General features: G+C 42.7%; 1 protein-coding gene across 2 annotated transcripts in view; it reads right to left on the reverse strand.

Moving 5' to 3' along the window:
• The window catches only part of CHN1 (chimerin 1), a 176,734-nt gene that overhangs the window by 97,015 nt on the left and 59,283 nt on the right, over window positions 1–20,436 (reverse strand). For both annotated transcript variants that reach the window (XM_019522955.1, XM_019522953.1), the window contains exons 4-5: window positions 15,669–15,700; window positions 14,360–14,473 (exon numbers count right to left, since the gene is read on the reverse strand). In XM_019522955.1, the coding sequence (XP_019378500.1) occupies window positions 14,360–14,473; window positions 15,669–15,700 (146 nt within the window). The remainder of the gene's footprint in view (window positions 1–14,359; window positions 14,474–15,668; window positions 15,701–20,436) is intronic.

Here is a 20,436-nt window from a genome sequence, read left to right on the forward strand (position 1 = left end):
GTGAAAAATATGCCATAACAGAACTACAAGTGCTTTTAGCAAACTGGACATCAGAGGAATAAACAGCAAGGGAAGACCATAGAAATGGCCCACAGAACGCAGCAGAAAAAACAAGCATCACAGATGGGAAGTAAGTTTCAGACTACAAGGGAAGAGAGAACCCACTATTTAGAGGGCCTTAGCATGCTACTGGCCACTCAAAGAAGGCCAAGAACAGCAAGATGCAATAGGGCTTGTCCTAGGCTACAGACAGGCTTTCATTTCTACCAGTAAGAATTTCACACACCTGGAAGATCTCTCCCCCTGGAGGGGTCATGATTTCTCTAGGAGGAACTGAATTAACATCTGTTATCTTACAGTGTCTACCAGAAGAGTGGCGATTTACATGGTCATAGTTGAGTGCAGATGTGTTGAGACAAAGAGAAACTCCCTCCTCAATTGTGCATCTTCTGTAACACCTACAAGAAACCAGCCAATAATAGCTCAGTAGACTTGAGGACAGGTTGTTTGTATGCAACTAGTATTTGTTAAAAAGCCTGCAACAGAACTATCAAATCAATTGCCATTTTGACCACTTTCTCACTTTTTTGTCTTTCTTCCCCTTCCTTTTTTACCTTTTTTTTCCCCTTATGGGATAAGCATTTCCAGGCAGAGATTATGCCTTCCAACATATGTGTACAGTGCTTAGCCTCTCTGGAAGACTCAGGACACACCTCTGGATTGCTCCATTTTAACAATACAAGAACTCCCCTGGAATCCAGGGAGTTACACTGGGGGTGCATTTACACATGCCATTAAGGCAATGTGATAAACTCTGCCAGAGTTGGCTGCTCGCAGGTGCAGCATCTCCACATGCACCTAGGACAGCAGCAGTCTGAGCCCTGTGGATCAGCCCTGGGCTGGCAGAAGGCTTGGGGCAGCCCCTGGGCTCTGGTTGGAGGCATTGGGACTAGCTGAGGCATGAGAGTACTAAAATGCAGGGCCAGGCAGTAGGCAACCCCCGCACTTTAGAACCTCATGCCCCAGACAGCCCGTCACCATCTACATGTGTGTTTCAGCACAGTACTATACTATGATGGAGTTAGTTAATTTACTGCACCCTAATACCACTGCATGTGTAGATGGTGATGCTTTATTACAGTGCTAATCAATCAACTATGCAGTGAAGCACTCATGCAGATGCACCTGGAATGTAGTGGTTAATCAGGTTTAGAGTAGTCCATATAACGTGTACTAACACTTTCTCATTTAATACACTGTACACTAAAATAGGCCAAGTAAATCTCTGATCATTAGGAAGTTTGCCTTCTTCTACCATGATTAATACAACTGGGATTAATTAATTACAACCCAGAGTAGTAAGAATACTGTACAATTGATTGCTTGAAAGCATTTAAGGCACCCTAACTGGGTTTTTAATCTATTATGTCTAAGGGATGTTCTCCGAGGTTAGTTTATTATAGCCCATAGCTGGCCTATTGTAATAGTGCAATGAAACAGAAGAAAGAATATCCCTGCTTTTCTTTCATGCAAACAAATACATACTTACTACATACAGATGCTTAGTTCACGATGCACACAGAATTCCTAAGGGGACTTCTAGACAGACATGGAGTAGGCAAAGAAGTTCTACTTATGAATATCTTTCAGATTTAAGTGATCAAATTCTTGTCTCCTCAAAGAAAACATTAAGCTTCAGTATTTGCAAATCAAAGAATCTTTTTAAACATTCCTCTCAGACTGTTAAGAGAAGACCTAACCTTTAAGATCACATTATCTATTGCCAACTTAACATTTAGCCCTTTCATCCAGCTGACCTGGGTGATGGAGCAAACATCATTTAATTATTTAAATTTAAACTTAAATTATTTAATTAGTAATTCTATTCAGAGAAATAAATTCTCTTTATAGGACAACAACTTAGACAGACATACAGTTGTTTTTAAGATTGCTGATAAATTTTAAAGACTTTGGTGTGATATCACACCCAGCCAGCAGGGCTTATTTACACGACCCCAAGGAAAGATTAATTTTTTGCAGAACTCAAGCCTTTTAGAAAAATATTTTGGTTCTTATGTAAAAATAACCTCCAGAAAACCAGTGTACGCTGTTGCATTAGCTTAAAATGATGACTGTAAAAGCAATATGAACTATCTCTGTTTATCTAAATGGAGCCTCTGAATAATGATGTTGAGGGCCAGATTTTCAAACATGGACACCCAGCTGTGTGCCTATACTATACATGTAATTATGCACACAAATCAGGTAACAGAGAGGGCAGACACATCAATAACCTTAAGAGTGTTCTGGATCGTTTTTCCTGTGTGAGGCAGAAGATGGATCAAGGTGTAATATCTACTTTAATTTTGTTGCTATAGTCCATAATTAAAAATGCAATTCATCCATCTTCACAAAATAAGTTGCTCTACAGGTAAGAAACACTTGTTCTTTTCTTCCCTTGATTTAGCCTCTTTTCCCCATCTCATCTGTGCAATTACTGTGCTAAGCAATGTAACGTTTGCAGTCCTGGGCCTTGAACCTTCAAAGACATGCTTAAGTTTACCCTGATGTGTATAAATCTAATGAAGATAGTGTAATTGAAACCTTTGCAGGATTGCAACTTGGGGTGTGTACAGAAGTTACATATCTTGTACAATAAGGCCCCTGAAAGCACTCTGTAGCCACCACACAACAAACGTTCATGGCTCCAGAGCACTTTTAAAATGGCCAGTTGCACAAAAATTTAACCCTCATCCCATGACAAGGGCACTCTGGGGCAGAGTGCCTTAAGGAACCTGTGTACAGGTTCCCTGCGAGGTTCAGTTTTGGGTGATTCTGCCCACATCCCACGTGACTTTGCAGGTCTGGACTGGTGCTCACATGGGGGAGAGCTTCGGCCCATCTCCTTCTGGGGCCATCACAGAGAGGGGACAGAAAACTTGTCTCCTCCCTGTGCAGCCAGGCAGGGGGAGAGGGTGAGGGAAGCGAGCCCCCCCAGCTACTACCCTTGGAGGGGGGGTTGGGCTGGGCTTGCATGGGAGGGAGTCTCCATTTCCTCTGCCCCCTGCACTAGCATCTTGACTGTAGCAGAGGCTGTCATGCTCAGAACTAGGGTGGTGGGGGGAGGAAGGGAGGCTGGAAATGGAGGCCTTTCACTCACAGACCCAGCACAGCTCCCCACAAGAACCCAGCAGGGGAAGCCAGGCTGGACAGGGCCTGCCAGGCAGGTGGGGCAGGCTCTGTTTCTCTTCCCCACCCACCCCATGTCCAGGCACAGCAGCTGCTGTCAAGATGCTTGCAAGGGGTGAGTGGGGAGGTGGGGAAAAGCAGTCTGCTGCTGGGTGCGTCTCCCACCCAGCTACCCCTACTGGGTCTTGGAGAGAGTTGTGCTGGGCCCACATGGTGGGGGTGGGGCTCCCTTCCTTGCCCTACCCCCTACACATCTTGCCAGCAGCAGAGGCTGCTGCATCCAGACCTGGGGGAGGAGCTGGGAAGTGGAGCCCTCCCCCCCACCCACTTGATGAGCCCAGCTTGGATCCCCCCAAGACCCCAGCAGGGGTAGTTTCGGGGGGAGGAGCTGCATTGTTGGGGGGTCTCCGTCTCCCCCTTCCTTCTTAGCTGCTGCTGACAATTGCTAGCTGCGGGGGAGGGCTGGGGAGCGGGCGGCTGGGTGGCTGCTGAAGTGCCCCCACCTGCATTGTTGCAGGCAGGCTGTGAGCCCACCCTCCACCCATGAGTGTTCCTTGAAACCTCATGAAATACCTTTTGAAAACTCCAACATTCCAAAATGCAAGAAATTGTCCTACAAAATCTAAAAGATGCTTTTGCAGTATTGTATAGTAAGTGCATTAATAGGATGTGAGATTATGTACACTCTAGCTGAAGGCTCATTTTATAATGAATATTAGTGATAATTTTTTGTAATACCATTTTATCATTTTAGGATTTCTGTTCAGAGCATTAAAACATTTTTCCAATTCCTGTATAATGCATACTAAAATCAGTAAAACAAACTAAGGATCACTAAGTTTCCTAACATTTAACTTCCCTTAAGAATTCTGTCTTGATGCCACCTACTCTCCAATGTACTGAAACCCAACAGTGTAAACAAAACCTGTGATTCATAATCAGGACTAACAGAATTACCTTTTAAAAAAAAATCATGTGGCTGAACCTTATTTCAATTTATTCTCAATATTGCAACAATAGGATTTGCAGGAAAGGAAACCATGGTAACCAACTAAATCTGCTACAGCAGATATCAGCTCAAAAGAACACACAGTACCATCACACTTCAACGCCTACCACTAGCACAATCTCTCCATATTTCCTTTTTATCCTCATCTTAATTATTAAACAAGTTTTTGACCACAAAAGGCTACATTGTGAATGATGTCTTATTGTTATCATCATCAGCTACAGGCCCTGGCATTAAGCCAGGTCTTACTGTTTTGCTGACTTTAAAGCAGATCTAACGCCCGCAGGAATTAATTAGGAATTTCTAATTCTTTTAATCCACTGGGAATATCTAATTTACACCACAATGTATTTTATAATACTTTTACTCTCCGACAGAGACTACATATGCAATGGTGATAATTTTTGAAAACTTCACTTCAGGGTTGCAAAAAAAATAAGTAACATTTTCTTATTTAAAATTAGTTAATAAATTTTGCCACTGTATTCTCTTTAAATAAAATATGAGAAACTACATGCTGATTAAGGGATGAAATTATATAATATTTTGATGCTTGGTGTTCCTTGCTTTTCCTGTCTCTCTGCATCATTCTCCTCTGATCAATACCTTAAATGATGCAATTCTGCAGGCCTACTTAGGCTCCGACCATCAATTTCATTTGAAGTACAGCTTTTAATTTCAACACACACACACAAACAAAAGCATTTACTTTATCTTTTTCTTTTTTTTCCTGTGAATCTACTTCTATCTTTGAGAGAAACTCTGAGTAATCCTTTATCTTGAGTTTAAACAAAAATGCACTTGCTTCATGTGTCACCTTAAAAGAGCACTCAATCTCAAAGAAAAACAGTAAAGATGCCAAATAACTGAATAGCAACGGTTACTTTCCTCCAGTCAGGGCTAATCAAAATGCAGCTCCCTATGTAAGTGGAAAGCCCATTTGACAATAGCACAGAGACAGCCGTTAAAAAAAATTTGAAGTGTACTTTTCTAAACCTGACTTCGAACGGTTAGCATTAATTTCTTTTCTTTTTTTAATATTATTACTGACTGGTGGCTAGTCAGTGCTCAGGCAAAGATTGAGCCTCTTAAATCAAACCTCCTACACCAGAGTTGTCAAATTCACCTGGGGCCCCAGGCCAGATTCAGCCTGTATGGCTCCTTGTGGGCTGGAAACAGCCCGAGGCACAGGGGCCCTCTCTGTGGTGGCAACTGGTCCAGCAGCAGTGAGGAGTCCAGGGGCAGGTGTCTGGTGGCAGAAGTGGATCTGGAGGAGGGGCTGGGGGCAGTGGCAGCAAGCTGAGTTCACCATCAATGGCCATGGCCAGCAGGGCCAAAGGGCCCTGAATTCTGTGGCAGACTCTGCTTCCCAGCTTTGAGTAGCCTATCGGTAAAGCAGGAGGCTGGACAGAGCAGCTCTGTGGGCCAGATCCAATTAGGAAGCCATATGCTTGACACCCCTAACTTAGGCTATGTCTACTGTAGGAGAACTGCACTCACATAGGAACATGGCTATCCTATCTCAGCAAAGCACCCATAGGGTAGATCTGTCCCCTTCCACAGTGCTTTGGGGGTTGCAGCTCTCAAGCATGGCCTGCTGTGGCTCTACCTGCACCAAACCTTGAAATAAGGCAGCAGAATCACTCTGAGTGCAACTCTGATTTCTGTCAGCAGTGCTTGACAGCAGAGTTGGGGAACAACCTGGCTGTACTACTTCATTTCCAGGACATCATGCTCAGAGCAGAAGTGGGCGGGCAGGGTGTGCTTAAGAAAGATGCTCCCCAGATAACCACACACAGATCTATAATGAGACAGAACTGTAATGAGATTTAGGTAATTATTTGCAAAGGTCTTAAGCCTTTTGGAGAAGGGTGCAGAAAAGGACAAATCACTGAATATGGAGCCATTCTGGTCATAAAACAAGTCCAAACCATCCAAAAATGGATTATCCATAGAACAAGCATGATTGTACAGTGGCATACATAGCTGACAAGGGCTCATTATACCATATGCCCGATTTGTTGATATTAAAGGGGAAAAGTTGACCTGGCCTATATGTTATGTTGAGTGTGTGACAGCATTTTTGGCTTACACTTTTACAGGCCAGCACAGAAGGGTTGTTTACACATGGATTTATTTAGGAACAAGAATGACACTTTAAATTCACACCCTAACTTAGTTTATATTAAATTTTTAGTGTGGACTAGCCCTATGCTAAGGCATCCCTCAGGCTATCCTAACAACTAAGAAAAAAGGAAAGAAAATGCAGCAGGATTGGGAAAGAGAAACTGAGAACCTCTGCACAACTCTTTTGCTTGCATAGGTTCATAGACTGTGAGGCTGGAAGGCACCTCAGAAGATCATCAGGTCCTCTTGAAGATTTCCAGGGTAGGCGATTGCACCACCTTGGGAGGGAGATAATTTTCTTGCACACCCCAAGCCCACGTAGTGGTCAGTGCCCAGACCCAATTTTGGGCTAAGAACCTTCTGGCCCAGAGCTCAGCATGCAACCTCCTAAACCAGACAGCATGACTTGCCTATTTTAGCTGTACTTCCAGTGCTGGTCCAGTACCGTTGTCCAGTCTATTCCCAAAGTTAACAAAGCTGGTGTACTGTAGAACTGGTTGGTATTTCTTTACTGACACAGGGCCAAACCAATTCCTTCTGTAGTTGGTGTTAAGCCTACTTACCTGTGCATTTGGAACATCAGGTGGGATTTGTGATGCTGACACTATACTCCATATCTTTTAGTTGGATTTGATTGTTCCAGAAGTGCAGCTCTTTAGCATCAAATTCAAACAGTGAAGTTGAATAGCTTTTGGAGCTGTTCACTGTTATGTGAATAAAGTCTGACAAGGTGTGAATGAGCAAAGGAGTTAGGAACAGAATGAGAAGGGCTGTGGGTGGTCTCTTCCTACATACAATACATCCCTCTGCAGGATAAGCGTGGTTCAACAATTTAGAAGAAAAGCAATTGCTCAGATTCACACAGATGGTCTAGCGTCCATTAGCTTTTATTCAAGGAAACAGAATTGGTAAAATTTCTGTTCACAGGGGTCTAGATTTTTTTTGGTTTGCCTGAGCTTGGTGCAGGAACCGGAAGGGGATATGGCTAATGCACATCTCTAGGCTGCTCTGTCCAGCAGCAGCCTATACAGCTGGTTCCTGAAGACTGTACTGACAATTCGAAATCACTATAAGATATGCATACCCATGCTCTCTCTGGGAATGCCCCACACATTTGAGTTATCCTGGTTTCATAGCTCCTGGGTATTCTTCTTACACACGGGTAACTCTTAGAGTGGTCACAGACTGGTATTACTGTTGCTTTGCATTGTGGGAAAGATGCAAAAGAGCCAAAGCCAAGCAAAGGCCTTCTATGTTGATTAATCTTTTAATTAAAATATTTCTAAAAAAAGTTTATAAAAATGAATAATGGCTTGTTTTTCAATCCTGTGAACACAGAAACAACTCTTAACCTTTTGATTCTCATTATTCAGTAATTTTTGATCAATTTTAACGAAAAATATTGTATGATAAAATACTCCAAAAATTTCATCAATGCAGAACTAAGATGGTATAGTTGTGCCTTTTGCATTTTCAGAAAGTGCGTAGTGGCTAATTTAAAATTCTGAAATCAGGAAATGTAGTAAAGCAATGCAGACTTAAACATATGAAAACAGGGCATACAAAGTTAAGGTGCATGCCATTACAACAACCTAGCTTTAGTTCTACCCTTTTAAGCAATGCCCCAATGTGCCAAAAAAATTCAAAACACAGTCAAAACACATTTTAGGACAACGTTCTTGCAAAAATTACAGAATATATTGGTAGGAGAGAACAGGCACACTGGAGGACCAAGTATAACATCTCTTTGCTGTGGCAAAACTTGGCCTGGTATAGCAAACAGGAGCTACTGTTGTCTCAATGGCCTAAACTGAATTAGTGAACTTACTGTTAACTGCCACTGTCCCTTACATTAGCCTTAAGGACTCCTACTGAGACGCTGCCCTCATGTCTTAAGACAACTGTTGTGTATGCCACCAGACTGCTGACAATCACCACAGCAAGAGAGACCCCTTGTGCACTATACTAAAACAACCTAAAAGTTGCAGTGCAGAAATGGGGCAAATTTGATCCATTAAAGCCAGAGATTCTCAACCAAAATGCCAGGGTAAGGTGAGAGGAGATAAACTGAGCACAGGCTCAGGCTTGTCCCTGCCTGGACAATCCTGCATCCCACTGCCCAGCCCCTCTGCAAAGAGGTAGGTACTATAATATATGTAATTTTAGTTTTTGATATTGGGTGGCATTTCATTTACAAAAGTTATGAAGGGCTGCCTCAAATCCAGAAAGACTGAGAACCACAGATCAAAGTATTGATCTGGACAGTATCATTATGCTGTCCATAATGGTCACAATGCTGCCAATCTGTTCTAACATGCCCACTATTCAATCAGTGCCGATGTGTAGGGGTGCATGTGCACCCCCTGAGAGTGCTGGTGCACCCCCTTACAGCCAGCATTCCCCACTTAGGCAATGGGCGGGGGGGGCAGGAGGGAGTGCTGGTGCTCCCCCTGAGAGTGCTAGCCAGGAAGTGGGGGTGCCAAGAGATGCGATCCCCATGGTCCCCCCTACAGTAAATTGCAACGACAGGGAGCGGGGGGGAGGAGAGTTCCCTTGTGGCCAGTGACCATGCCAACCCAGAAGTGCCACTTCCAGGTTGGCACAATTGGCCGCAAAGGACCTCCGCTTCCTCCTGGCTGCTGACTGGCCGCTGGGGGGGGGCAAGTGCCCCCCCCCCCAACTCAGGAGGCACCAACTGCCCATGTATTCAATACACCCATACCTAGTACAGTGGATGAAATTGAAGTCCATCCAGATAAACACTGAAATTCAAGTAGTGTAAGGAAAGCACATACTTGTTTGAAGTAGGGTTGGGGCCAGAGCCATAGCTGCCTGTCCTGCCCTCCATGGCCACCTCATGTTCGATTCCAAGATGCATGGTTTCTTTCCCCAAGTTGAACTGGGGGGAGTAGGTGGGGGGAGAGGAAGGAACCTTGTCTTGGAATTGAATAAATATGGCACTTCTTTTGAATGAATGTACTCATTGTTTTAATAGTGAACAAGAAAGCTGTAAAAGTTTTAAAGGAGAAAGCTAGCCATATGCAATGGCACCCTAGCAAAAAATCGTCTGCACTGGATAGAATAATATATCAGAAAGATGCTATGCCAGTCATAGGGAAAGATGGCAAGATGACAAGCTAAGGTATAAAAGACAATAAAACACTTTCAGACCCAATATTGAGGGAAACTGAGGGAAATGACCAAGATAGCATGTTATTTTACTTGCTCTAGTAGTAGAAAGCAGCAAGAAAAAACATTTTCCTTGGTAAAATCACAATTAGTTAAATGCTTAATTATGGCAAAGCGGCATCTTTACCTTCAACATTTCAATTTGAAAGCATACTCCCAAATGCAAATTTCTATCAAATAAACTAATAACATAGCAAATGTTAACTAATGAGCATAGCAAAACTGAAAGACTATTTTTCTGTGACGTTAAAGTCTACTGAAATTGCCTCTTAAGTATAGCTTTGCCATCACTTGAAAATTTATTTCGGAACTCGGATATTAAAACTTTTCCCCAAGCAAACAGAAACAAATTTGTATCATCAGGAGAGCTACCTTATATTTTTCTGTAGGGACAAACACACTTTATTGTCTTCAAGAGTTTCTTTCAGTTCTTTCTACCTTGTAACAGACATGGTAAAAGCATTAATGTATTAATACTTTACCTGCTACCTTGGGAAAAAATTGCATATTAAAAAAAAAAAGGCATTGATTGGCTTACATCCTATAAGCTGCCAAACAACCACAATTCCCCATTGGCCATAAAGCACCATGCATTTTGCAAGATCAGGATTCAGTGACAGAACTTCTGCCTTTAGATTAGCCATTAAAACAACAGTTCTTTTCATCTTTGAATTTATTTTATTAGAGTGAAAGCGAGTCATTACACCACAATAAATACCTCCAATGGATTCACATATGTTAATACAAATCAATATAAATGTGTCCCTGTTAGTCGGATTACTAGAGAGAGAAATATCTTGGCAGTCCTTTTTTTATTTTTATTTTTAAGTGTTCTCAAGAAAACTCATTTACAACAATGCAAACTAGTACTTTTTTGATCATATTTCTTTTTTTGCTGTATAATAGTTTCAGCAGCTACTGTCTCTCTTAAAATGTTTCTGCACTACTTAGACTCAACACTTCTATTAATATCGCTACCTCAAATTTCCCAAAGTATGTGTGCGGGAGCGGAGAAGCTGACGGGCCCCGAGACGCGTGGGGCGGGAGCGCCTGCGGTAACAGACTGCCCACGGCCCTGGAGGGCGGGGCACTTACTTACCTGTTCCAGGTGTGGGACCAGTGCCAGCGGCATAAAGGAGACACTGGAACCAAGGAGCAGGGGCGTGGAACCGGAAGAGCTGGGACGGGAGACGGTTGCCGGTGAGAGTCCAGAGCGGCGGATGCACGCCGGCACGCGCTGCCCTCACACGTTTTGGAGCAGGGGTAAGGCCCTGAGGGACTGTGTGATTCGGGGCTGTGGCCCCAGAAGTTAAAAGCCCGAATAATAGGGCCGGGAGTGTCTGGCACCGGCGGGGTGGGGCGGAGTAGCAGGAAGCCCCTAGGAAGAGGGGCAGTCGGACTGGTAACACCGCACTTGCGGTGAGGAACCGGGCAATCCCGGAAGGGGAAGGGGCCCCAGGAGGGGCAGAAGGCACCCTTCTAAGGGAAGGAAAAAGGGAACACGAAGTGAGAAAGGTGGACCTGGCTAAGAGTAAACACTGGAGCCCGAAGTCCACAGCTCCGGGCGGGAGCAGTATTTGTGTTTGACTTTTGCTGTTTTGGTTGAGGTTGCGCCCTGCAAAGGGGAGATTGGGACAATTGAAGCGGCACACAGGTGGTGGACATGCAAGGAGGCCCGGGCAAGGGTGTAGGGGTGGAGGAGCCCTCAACAGCGACAGACCCTGCGCAGCTCGAAGTCTCATTTTTGGATGTGCACGCGTTGGACAATACACTGAACTGGAGAATCATCAAAGTCGTGGCAGGCGGGTTGGGCGCATGTGGCTACTGAGTGAGTACTCCACATTGCCAGGGAACCCAGTGGGACTTTTGTAGACAAGGAGATGGACAGCTTCGTTCACAGTATGCTTACCTTTTCTCCACAATCCCAGAATGAATCATATTTTTCTTTCTGCCAGATGTCCAGCCTATCCAAAAAATAAACTCTTGCTGGATAAATATTACTGAGGCTCCTGTTCATATGCACTAGCATTTCAACATACCTTGTCCTGTCCTGTGCTGGTATTCAAGATATCCAAGGCAAATTTATCAGTTGGCCTTTGAGAACAATACTAAATCTTAACTTTCAAAAGCAAAGTTTCTGTTTCTTTGTGGAATGTCTAGAGCACTGATATCAGAGGATGGGATGTTTCAAGAAAAACTCTTTTTTCCTATCCATTGTTTCACTAGTTGACATAGCCATGTAGCTTTCTTTAAACTCCACCTTTTTGTGGCATTATGCAGAATGACTAATGGAGCACTCATAATTTTTGGGTCAAGAGCTTGCTGTGATGTGATCAAGCAGTTCTAGATGTTATTAAAAGCTTACAAGAATTAAACTTGTTGGAGTCTGCAACTTGTTCTTCAGGTAACAGAAATTTCATCAGTTTCAAACGGTTTGTTTGCAAGAACAAGGCAAAAAGGGCCAGAAAGGAAACAACATTTTTCACTCGTGCTATATGCATACTTAGGCACAGTTTCCTAGTAAACTGGATTAATTATTTAGTCATCTCACTGAAGACCTCAGATTCTGAAATGACTGCAGGTGATTCTATGTAATCTTAAAGGGGCAAGCGAGTTGGACTAGGTAGCCATAACCAGATATCAGATGTACTATCAGATATCCAGGTCCCAATATCTGACCTACAATACCTTTTCTACTATTTGGCTCAGGACTGATGCCAGCATATCTGGTTATGGCTACCCAGTCCATCCCACATGCCCTTTTTAGGTATTAGCAGAACTTTACCACTCTTCCAGTCTTTTAGAATTTCCCTGATATTCATTTATTTTAAACGGATAGCAACAGTTCAACGGCCTTATCAGCCAAATCTTTAAATTAAATTTAAAAAGTGGGTTTAAAAATGTTTATCACATTAGCGATGAGTAGGGAGTGCATGTGCACCCACTGAGATTGGCAGTGCATCCCATGCGAAAAGTGCTGCCGATGCTGCTGGAGGCACCTGCAGGCGGTCACCGCTTGTTACCCTTCCCACCCCCCCCAACACTGCCGGCAGCATTGGTGGGCAGTCCTTGATTGCCGCTGGCTGCTGCTGCCAGTGGCATCTGCAGTAGTTGGCACTTGCCACCCCTAACCCAACGTTGCTTCCTGCCACCGCCACCTGCGGGTGGTTGCCATGCCCCCCCAGCCTCCAGGGGCATGCAGTGTGCACGGTTTATCCCTTTTACTTGCTTTTAATATTCTCCATAGTTACTAATAGACTGAATAGCACTTCATCATGCCCAAAGAAGGGGAAGGTAGTGGCAAAAAAAATGGTCTTCAATTTTATTGTTAAAAAGACTGTGGATACTTTACACCGCAAAGATCATGAGTAAAGTACAATCTACTAATTAAAATATTACATACAAATCTATGCAACAAGAGAATAGAAGAGGAGGTTGCTTTTTTTCCCTCTCCTTATACTTTTCTCTCTGCCACACCTAAGTTGTGGGATTCAAATAAAATCTTGACCCTCCAAAAGGGTAGGAAAAAGAATTTATGGTACTTCACAAAATGAAATGAACTAAAATTCCAATTTGTTAGATACATTTTTGTCTGGTCTAATCTGCCTGAGAAAAAACTGTGTGTGATTACTGATATGTGAAAAGGCATCTGCTGACCTGGGAAAGCATTTTAAGCCCATGCTTCATTTTAAGTATGTGAGAACAGTTCTTAGGGCAGCCACTGACTCATCCCCAGAATACTGACCAGCCCCTTGGTGAGGGGTAGCTCCCCTTGGCTCATCAGTGGTGAGAGGTGGGACTACCACCACCTCAGCCAACCAGCATTGAGGGATGGGGGGGATGGGCACTGGGCCCCTTGGCCAATGAGCAGCAAGGGGTGGAGCCACCACCTCCCTCCCTTCCTAGCTCATATCCCCTCTCCTCCAGGCTTTACACCATCCTACCTCTAGGCACAGCCAACAGAATCATGAGGACAAATGAGTAACATATATTTCCACCAGCGAACTGAAAAACAGGACTTTTTGCTGTCCATTTCTGAATCAGAAATGGACAGGGTACAAAGGGCTTACAAACAGGATGGGCCGCTAATAAACAGGACCAGTGCCACCCTAGCAGTTCTCCTGAAGTACTACTTGCTCTTAAAGCCGAACACATGCAAAAATGGATCTGAGACATCTGCAGATAAGTTGAAATAGAACTGAAAAGTCAATTTATTTAATAAGCTATCTCTGAAAGCAAAATTACTAGACACCATAAAATCATATTCTGCCTATTTCATTGAGGATATAAACCAGTTCTGTTATTGGACATATATAGAATTGGTGGTTAGGCTTGCATACCTAGATAGGTCAGAACTGTCCAGGTATACAGACTAGTTCACAGAAAGCTGCATAAATGGTAGACAGAAGTCAGAGCACCAGACAGGCTCTTAAAACAAGCAACCAGGGAAGAATCAGCACTGCTACAGAGTTGGCTGAATGATGTAAGAACACAGAAGCACCTTCTAATTCCTGTTCACCTCCTTTCTCAACATTCCCATGTGGCTATCCGTGGGCAGAATTGGAAAGCAAAGGCAGAAGAGAAAAAGGAGGAAAAATCTATAGGAAAATAAAACTAACCAGCTGTAAATACTTATCTCAATGTTTCAAATGATAAGCATTAATCTCATGCTGGAAGGCTTAAAGGATTCTAATGATATTGACTTGTAACTAGGTAAAAAAATATACCTTCATTACACACCGACTATTCCAAGAAAATGTACAAAGGAAATAGGTGGTTGAGGTTCACATATTACCACCATTATCTATACTTTATAACTTTTTAAGTGAAATATTCATTACCAACCTTAACGCCAAAGTGTAAGTACCAGGTTGCCGTTGGCTTTCACGAATGAGGTAACTTCCTTCTGCAACACTTAATAACTGGTCGGCTTCTTCCCTTGAGATCATACCATGAAATCTAGCAAACAAAGCACATCTTTATTTGCAGTCAAAGATGTTTCAAAACACACTTTTCAGAATCTTACTTCATCTTTTTCTTTCCTCTTTTTTTTTTTTTTTTTTAAACAGCCACAACTATCTTGGGCTTTTTAAAAGAAACTCCACTGAAACTGAAGATATTTTCCAGGAATCTCTTTGTTATGTTAATTTTCTCTCCTTGCCTGGAATTTAACCCACATATTTATTTATGACTACTGGGTCTAGATCATTAAAATTGCTTAAATATATCAAGGGAAGAATGCTTTTTCTTCAAACTACAAACAAGTGTACCTCTAACATCAGTTTAGTAGATAGATCTGTCCATTTCACCCTATTGGCTTAATACTATGTGCTAGAGGGACCTACATATGTACTACTCTGGGGCAGCTTCATAATCTGCCAGGCACTGAGGATTTTAAATAATCTTCCAAATAATCTGCCCAATGTACATACATTTATAGCAAAGTAAACACAGAAATAAAATTTGGTTTAATTCTCTGTATGAAACGTAACCATCTGTGTGTAATAGTATGAAATAGAGTACCAGGAAATATAAATAATGTATATTTAAAATAGCATTTAACCTCTTATATGGTTCCAAAGAGATTTTTGCACACACAGATATGTTGCAGTAGCCACCATCTCTGTGGTGAAAAGAAGCCAGCATTTAAAACTACAGCACAGATAGCAAGCACTACGTTTTCCTGGCTAAAACAGCAATTGAAGACTACCACATCCATCTGAAATTGCAGGTGCAATTTCAGGTAGACAAAATAGCATTACCTAAATAGGAATCTGCAGGTAAGCAAGAAATACTGTGGTGAAGTGGAATAAAAGTTCTTCAATTCACATGCACAATGAGACAACTGATAGGAACATGGCACAGCAGAGTTGTGCAGTTACTGCTCAGGCTGTAGACACCAAAGGTAATGACCACAGCAAGGTTGTTCGCACATACAGTATGCTGAGCACCCCATGAGGCAGCCTCTTGCAAAGTCACCACCCTGCCAGGTAAATCGGCCTGCAAATTTAAACTAGCCCCACACTCCTGCAGGGTTAAACATACAGATGAGATACAGTGACTATGCAGTGAACTTCCAGAGCCTTCACTGAACATCAAAAATTAGTAACGGTGATTCACATTAGACTGTATTTTGCAATAAGATATTACTTACTCTCTTCCATAATACTTGGGTCTGTTCTCGACCTATTGAAAAAACAAACAGCCTTTTTAAGACATTAAGACATCACACACATAACATCTTTATATCTCATGATTTATTTAAAAATGGGAGAAGATGATGGTACCTGAAGGGATAGACAAAAATCATAATAATTTCACCTGGGACTTGTTTAGTAGGTAAAGTATATGAAACTATAATATAAGGTCCCACAACACACCCTGAAAATACTCCAAATATTGAACCTCAGGAAACACTGCATTTGGCTTCTGAAAAAAAGAGAGCAAAACTGAACCGCTGCCTTTTATGTCAGCATTTTAAAAAACAAATTAGTAAGCATATCCACATAGAGTATATGGAAATTACAGATTTTTTGAAGTTGATGCATGGCAATGTTTTATTAGCATAAATGTGTTGTATTACTTATTGCTAACAAATTATTAAAGCATTTAAGAAAATCATTGTAATCATGAATAATCTTAAGCATGCAACCATTCTTCTTCTGAGTTCAGAGCAGGGAAGTAGGTTTCAATAGCTTGGAACCTTAACTCTCACAATCATTGATAATCCAGCTAAAAAAGTGCAAAATATTCAAAGTTAATCTTCACTTCAGTTGCATCCTCACATTTTTTTCAAGCAAACTAAAAATAATAACTTATTTTTGTTTTCTCAATGTTTGTGATGTCAAAAATGAAAATATGATATAGTTTGGAAGTAATAATCTTTCTACATTTACAGAGAGCTATTCTCATGGTTGCTCTGTATTATTAGAGTGATCAATAATGCTCTAAAATGATTATTTTCCTTTATAAGAAGAAACTGTTTTGCTACTTAATTGTTAGCATCTGAATAGATTATCATATTTCAAAGGTAACAAAGGCCTTGTATAATGTTAGAGATCCTCTATGAGTAAAGAAACATATTTGCGTGTTAATTGTGCAAGACAGGCTAAACTTTGAGCATATCAGGACTTCCATTTTTGTCATGCTAATATTAACAGTCTAAGCTAAGTAAATGCAACATTGAGGCATTTTTTAAATATATACCTACTTCATTAAAATATGAAGCAATATGAAAGCAGACAAGATGAAACCCTTTTAGTAAATACTAATACATAAACACTTAATTATTCATATAATAGTATCAAGTCACTTTAGAGAATCAAAGAATGCTAGGCTGCTTGCAGATGGGGATGGGCGGATGCTTTACTTTAAACTCAGCACGCTCCCAAACTGAGCCTAGCACATGCCCAGAAGAGGCATTGCATTAATGGGACCTGGCTTTCTCAACTTCTATATATATTGGGCACTTTAGTGGGGCTTTTTTGAATCAGCTTTAGATAAAAGCACCAACAAGCCCTGCAGAAGCACCAGAATTTATACCAGTGGTTCCCAACCTTTCTTTGCCGCGACCCACTGCTGGCAGCAGAGTGCGGCAGGGGCAGCCTGGGGGCAGGGCGGCTCCTGGCACGTGGCACGGCTCGTCTTTTGTATGTGGCACCGCCGGTATTGCCCCCCCAACCCTCATTTGGGTTGCAACCCAAAGTTGGGAACCAGTGATTTATGCAGACACTGCTAAGCCAGGTCGAAGTAACACACTGCTGCTTCCAATAAAGTAGGTGTTCCCCCCCTCCCCCACGCTTGTTGGCACACACAGAGAAGTAGGGCTGGGACGGACCTCTAGAGATCAAGTCCAACTCCCTGCCTGAGGCTGGATCATACCTGTACAAATCTATTGTCTAACTTCTCAGCAAAACCACATAGTCAACCCTGACACAACACAAGACATAATACCCTAATCTGCCACAGCTAAAGCAAGGGGACCACAGTGGCCAATATCCTGCTGCTGTAAGGGTGGTTCAAATACACTTGAGAGATCCCAGGGAGAGGGCCATGTCCTCCACTACAGAGGAAGGCAGAAACTCCCACAGTCCATACCAATTTGATTATGGGGTAAAATTCCTTCCTGACTCCAAATTTGACAATTGGTCTGACCCCAAGTGGAGGGGCAAGACCCTCTAGCCAGGAACCTCCAGGTTTAGGTTCCAACAGAAGCACTGGCAAACCTCATACCAAATCCCCAGCCTTGGCTGCAGCCAACCCTAATGCCTTGGAGGAAGGCTTAAAAAACACCTGATACATGTAGTAGCAGGAGGGGAAAAATTCCCCCTGGCCCTATGTGGCAACTAGGAAAGCCCAGAAGCATGGTAAAAAGCCATAGACTAACACAGACATCTACACCTAGATAATTCTTGATCAGTGGCTGTCCAACCTTCTCTGCAATACTTCCAGAGATTGAGAGTCTACAACTTCCCTAGGCAGTGTATTTTACTGTTTCAACAGTGAAGAAGTTTTTTCCTGACATCCAACCTAAGCTTCTTTGCTGCAACTTTAAGCTAGTGGTTCATGTCCTACTCCCTGCAGCAAGAGAGAAAAAGTATTTCCCCTCCTCTATATGGTACGTAGGAAGGCAAAATACCTGCTGCAAAGAGTTTATAAAAGATAAATCCTGTCACAAATTGTCTTTAATAGCTGATTTTGGTTGCATGTTTGAGTCACTTACCAAACACAGCAGCACAATACAATGATTTTGTATTATAGGACTGGAGAATTTCCACAGGCAGAAGAACTCCATTTCAGAATTGTGAGATTAATGGTCAAAACTGGGGTCTTAACCTGGCAACTTCCCTCCTTATAAAAAGCCTCTATTTCTTCAGTAACCAACAGAAACGCTCTGCCCTCCCATCAATCCTCTCTGTTGGTTTACGGAAACAAGTGTGTCCAATCCTTCTTCCTCTACTTCTTCTCCATCGCTTCATCTCTGATCTCTTCCTTGTTCCAACTGATGTAGTATTTCAGTTCATGCAGCCCCAGCTTCAGGCACTTTCTTTCATTGAAAGATAACCCCTTAAACACACAGAGGTTAATTACTTTCCATAAACTAGTTTTAACACATGCGGTCACGGTTGCTGTCACCTAGCTTCCCCTCAATCTTCAGCTCGCTCACCAGATCATCCCCTTTGGCCAAAACCAGATGCAACAGTGCCTCTCCCCTAATTGGCCTGTAGACTTCTTGCATTAGGTAGAGGTCATCGATGCAAGCGAGAAAGCAACGTGACTGGTCAGATTCGGCCGTGTGCTCTTCTCATAAGGTGTGTTAAAACTTGTCTCATTCCTGTATGGGCCCATTAGATGCTCATTAATTTAGACTTGATTCTCTGCTTCTCTATACAGTAACCTTATCCAACATATAAATTTCTCTGAGAAACCCATTTTTCCTAGCACCTCAAATATATAATCATTATCCATTCTGTCATATGCTTTTTCTAAGTCTAGGTTTGCTATAACTGTTTGTGTTTGCCACTTTGATGTGGGGCAGTGCATCCCTGATCATCCTGATAGCTTCGGAGAACCTTCTACCTCAGGGGTAGGCAATTATTTTGGGCAGAGGGCCACTTATCGAGTTTTTGCAAGCTGTCGAGGGGCGCACAGGTAGCTCCACCCCTTGACAAGGGTCTCGCCCCCTGGTTGCCATCTTGGGATAGGAAGTTCCACCCCCTAACCCCTGACCTTTTGTACCAGAAGTCTCTTCCCTTGCCCCCAGAAGTACTCCTTTCAGCAATGGGTTTTGCCATCTCAGAACCAGAAAAATACCAAATTATATTCTAAAAAGCGAACATCTAAGACATTCATTACTTTGATTTCAAAAAATATTTTGTCCTGTTTTACATGCATTCCTGTAGTGTACACAGAGGTGATTGCATATAATAGCTTAGAATGAAGACTTAACCCTTGTATATTGTGTGTGGGGGGAGACTATAGGTTTGTGGCAAGGCTGTGGGCGGGTGGATGTGGGTACATCTGTGGGGGTGGGTAGGTGCAGGGGCTGTGGGAGCATGTGGCCGTGTGTGGATACGTGGGGTGTGGGTGGGTATGGAGGATGGCTGGGGTGTGTGAGATGGTGTGGGTGTGAGGGTGTACATGTATGGTGGGGGGTGTGTGTGGGACTCACCCTATGAAAATACACACACGCGCACACACATGCACCAGGGTACCAGCAAGGCCCTGTGCTCTCAGGCTGGCAATGCAGCTGGGAGCCACATGGTGCTGTAGCAGTGTTGGGGCAGGAAGGCAGGGAAATGGTTAGGGGTAGGGTGAGGCTGGGCTCCTACTGCCCCTGTCATCTTTGACAGACAGACAGGAGCAGATAAACGTTTTCTAAATTTTTCAGGGGTCCTGAGGGCTGGATAGAATGGCCTGGCGGGCTGTATTTTGCCCACCCCTGTTCTACCTGGTAGTGCGCATATTTGGTCTTCACGTATTATCTTCTAGAGGTTTTTCCTCATTCTTAAACCAGCATCTTGGCCATTAACTTATAGTCCATATTAAGGAGTGTAATCGGTTTCCAGTTTTTCAGAAGTTCCTGCTCTCTTTTCTTGAAGAGTAAGATTACAACACCTCTTATAAAATCTTTCCCTGCCTCTCCTGTTTCTGTTATTTCCTTGAACACTTCCACTTTATCCCTTCCCTATCCATACCCAAAATTTCTTGTAAAATTCCATAGGCAGTCCACCCATTCCTGATTTCCCTCTTTTAAAGGTTTTTAAGCACTCCTCCACTTCCTTTAAGTTTTTTTTTCCATCTTTGCTTCCTTCTCCTCTACTTTCTCTTTAAACTCTTCCAATAAATACTTCATCTTCTTCCTCTTTCCTTTTGCTGGTATAGCTCTTCATAAAATCTTCTTGTCACCTCCAACACATCCT

The sequence above is a fragment of the Gavialis gangeticus genome, unplaced genomic scaffold, assembly GCF_001723915.1.
Source record: "Gavialis gangeticus isolate Ggan-Ray unplaced genomic scaffold, GavGan_comp1, whole genome shotgun sequence".
NCBI classification, from domain to species: Eukaryota; Metazoa; Chordata; order Crocodylia; family Gavialidae; genus Gavialis; species Gavialis gangeticus.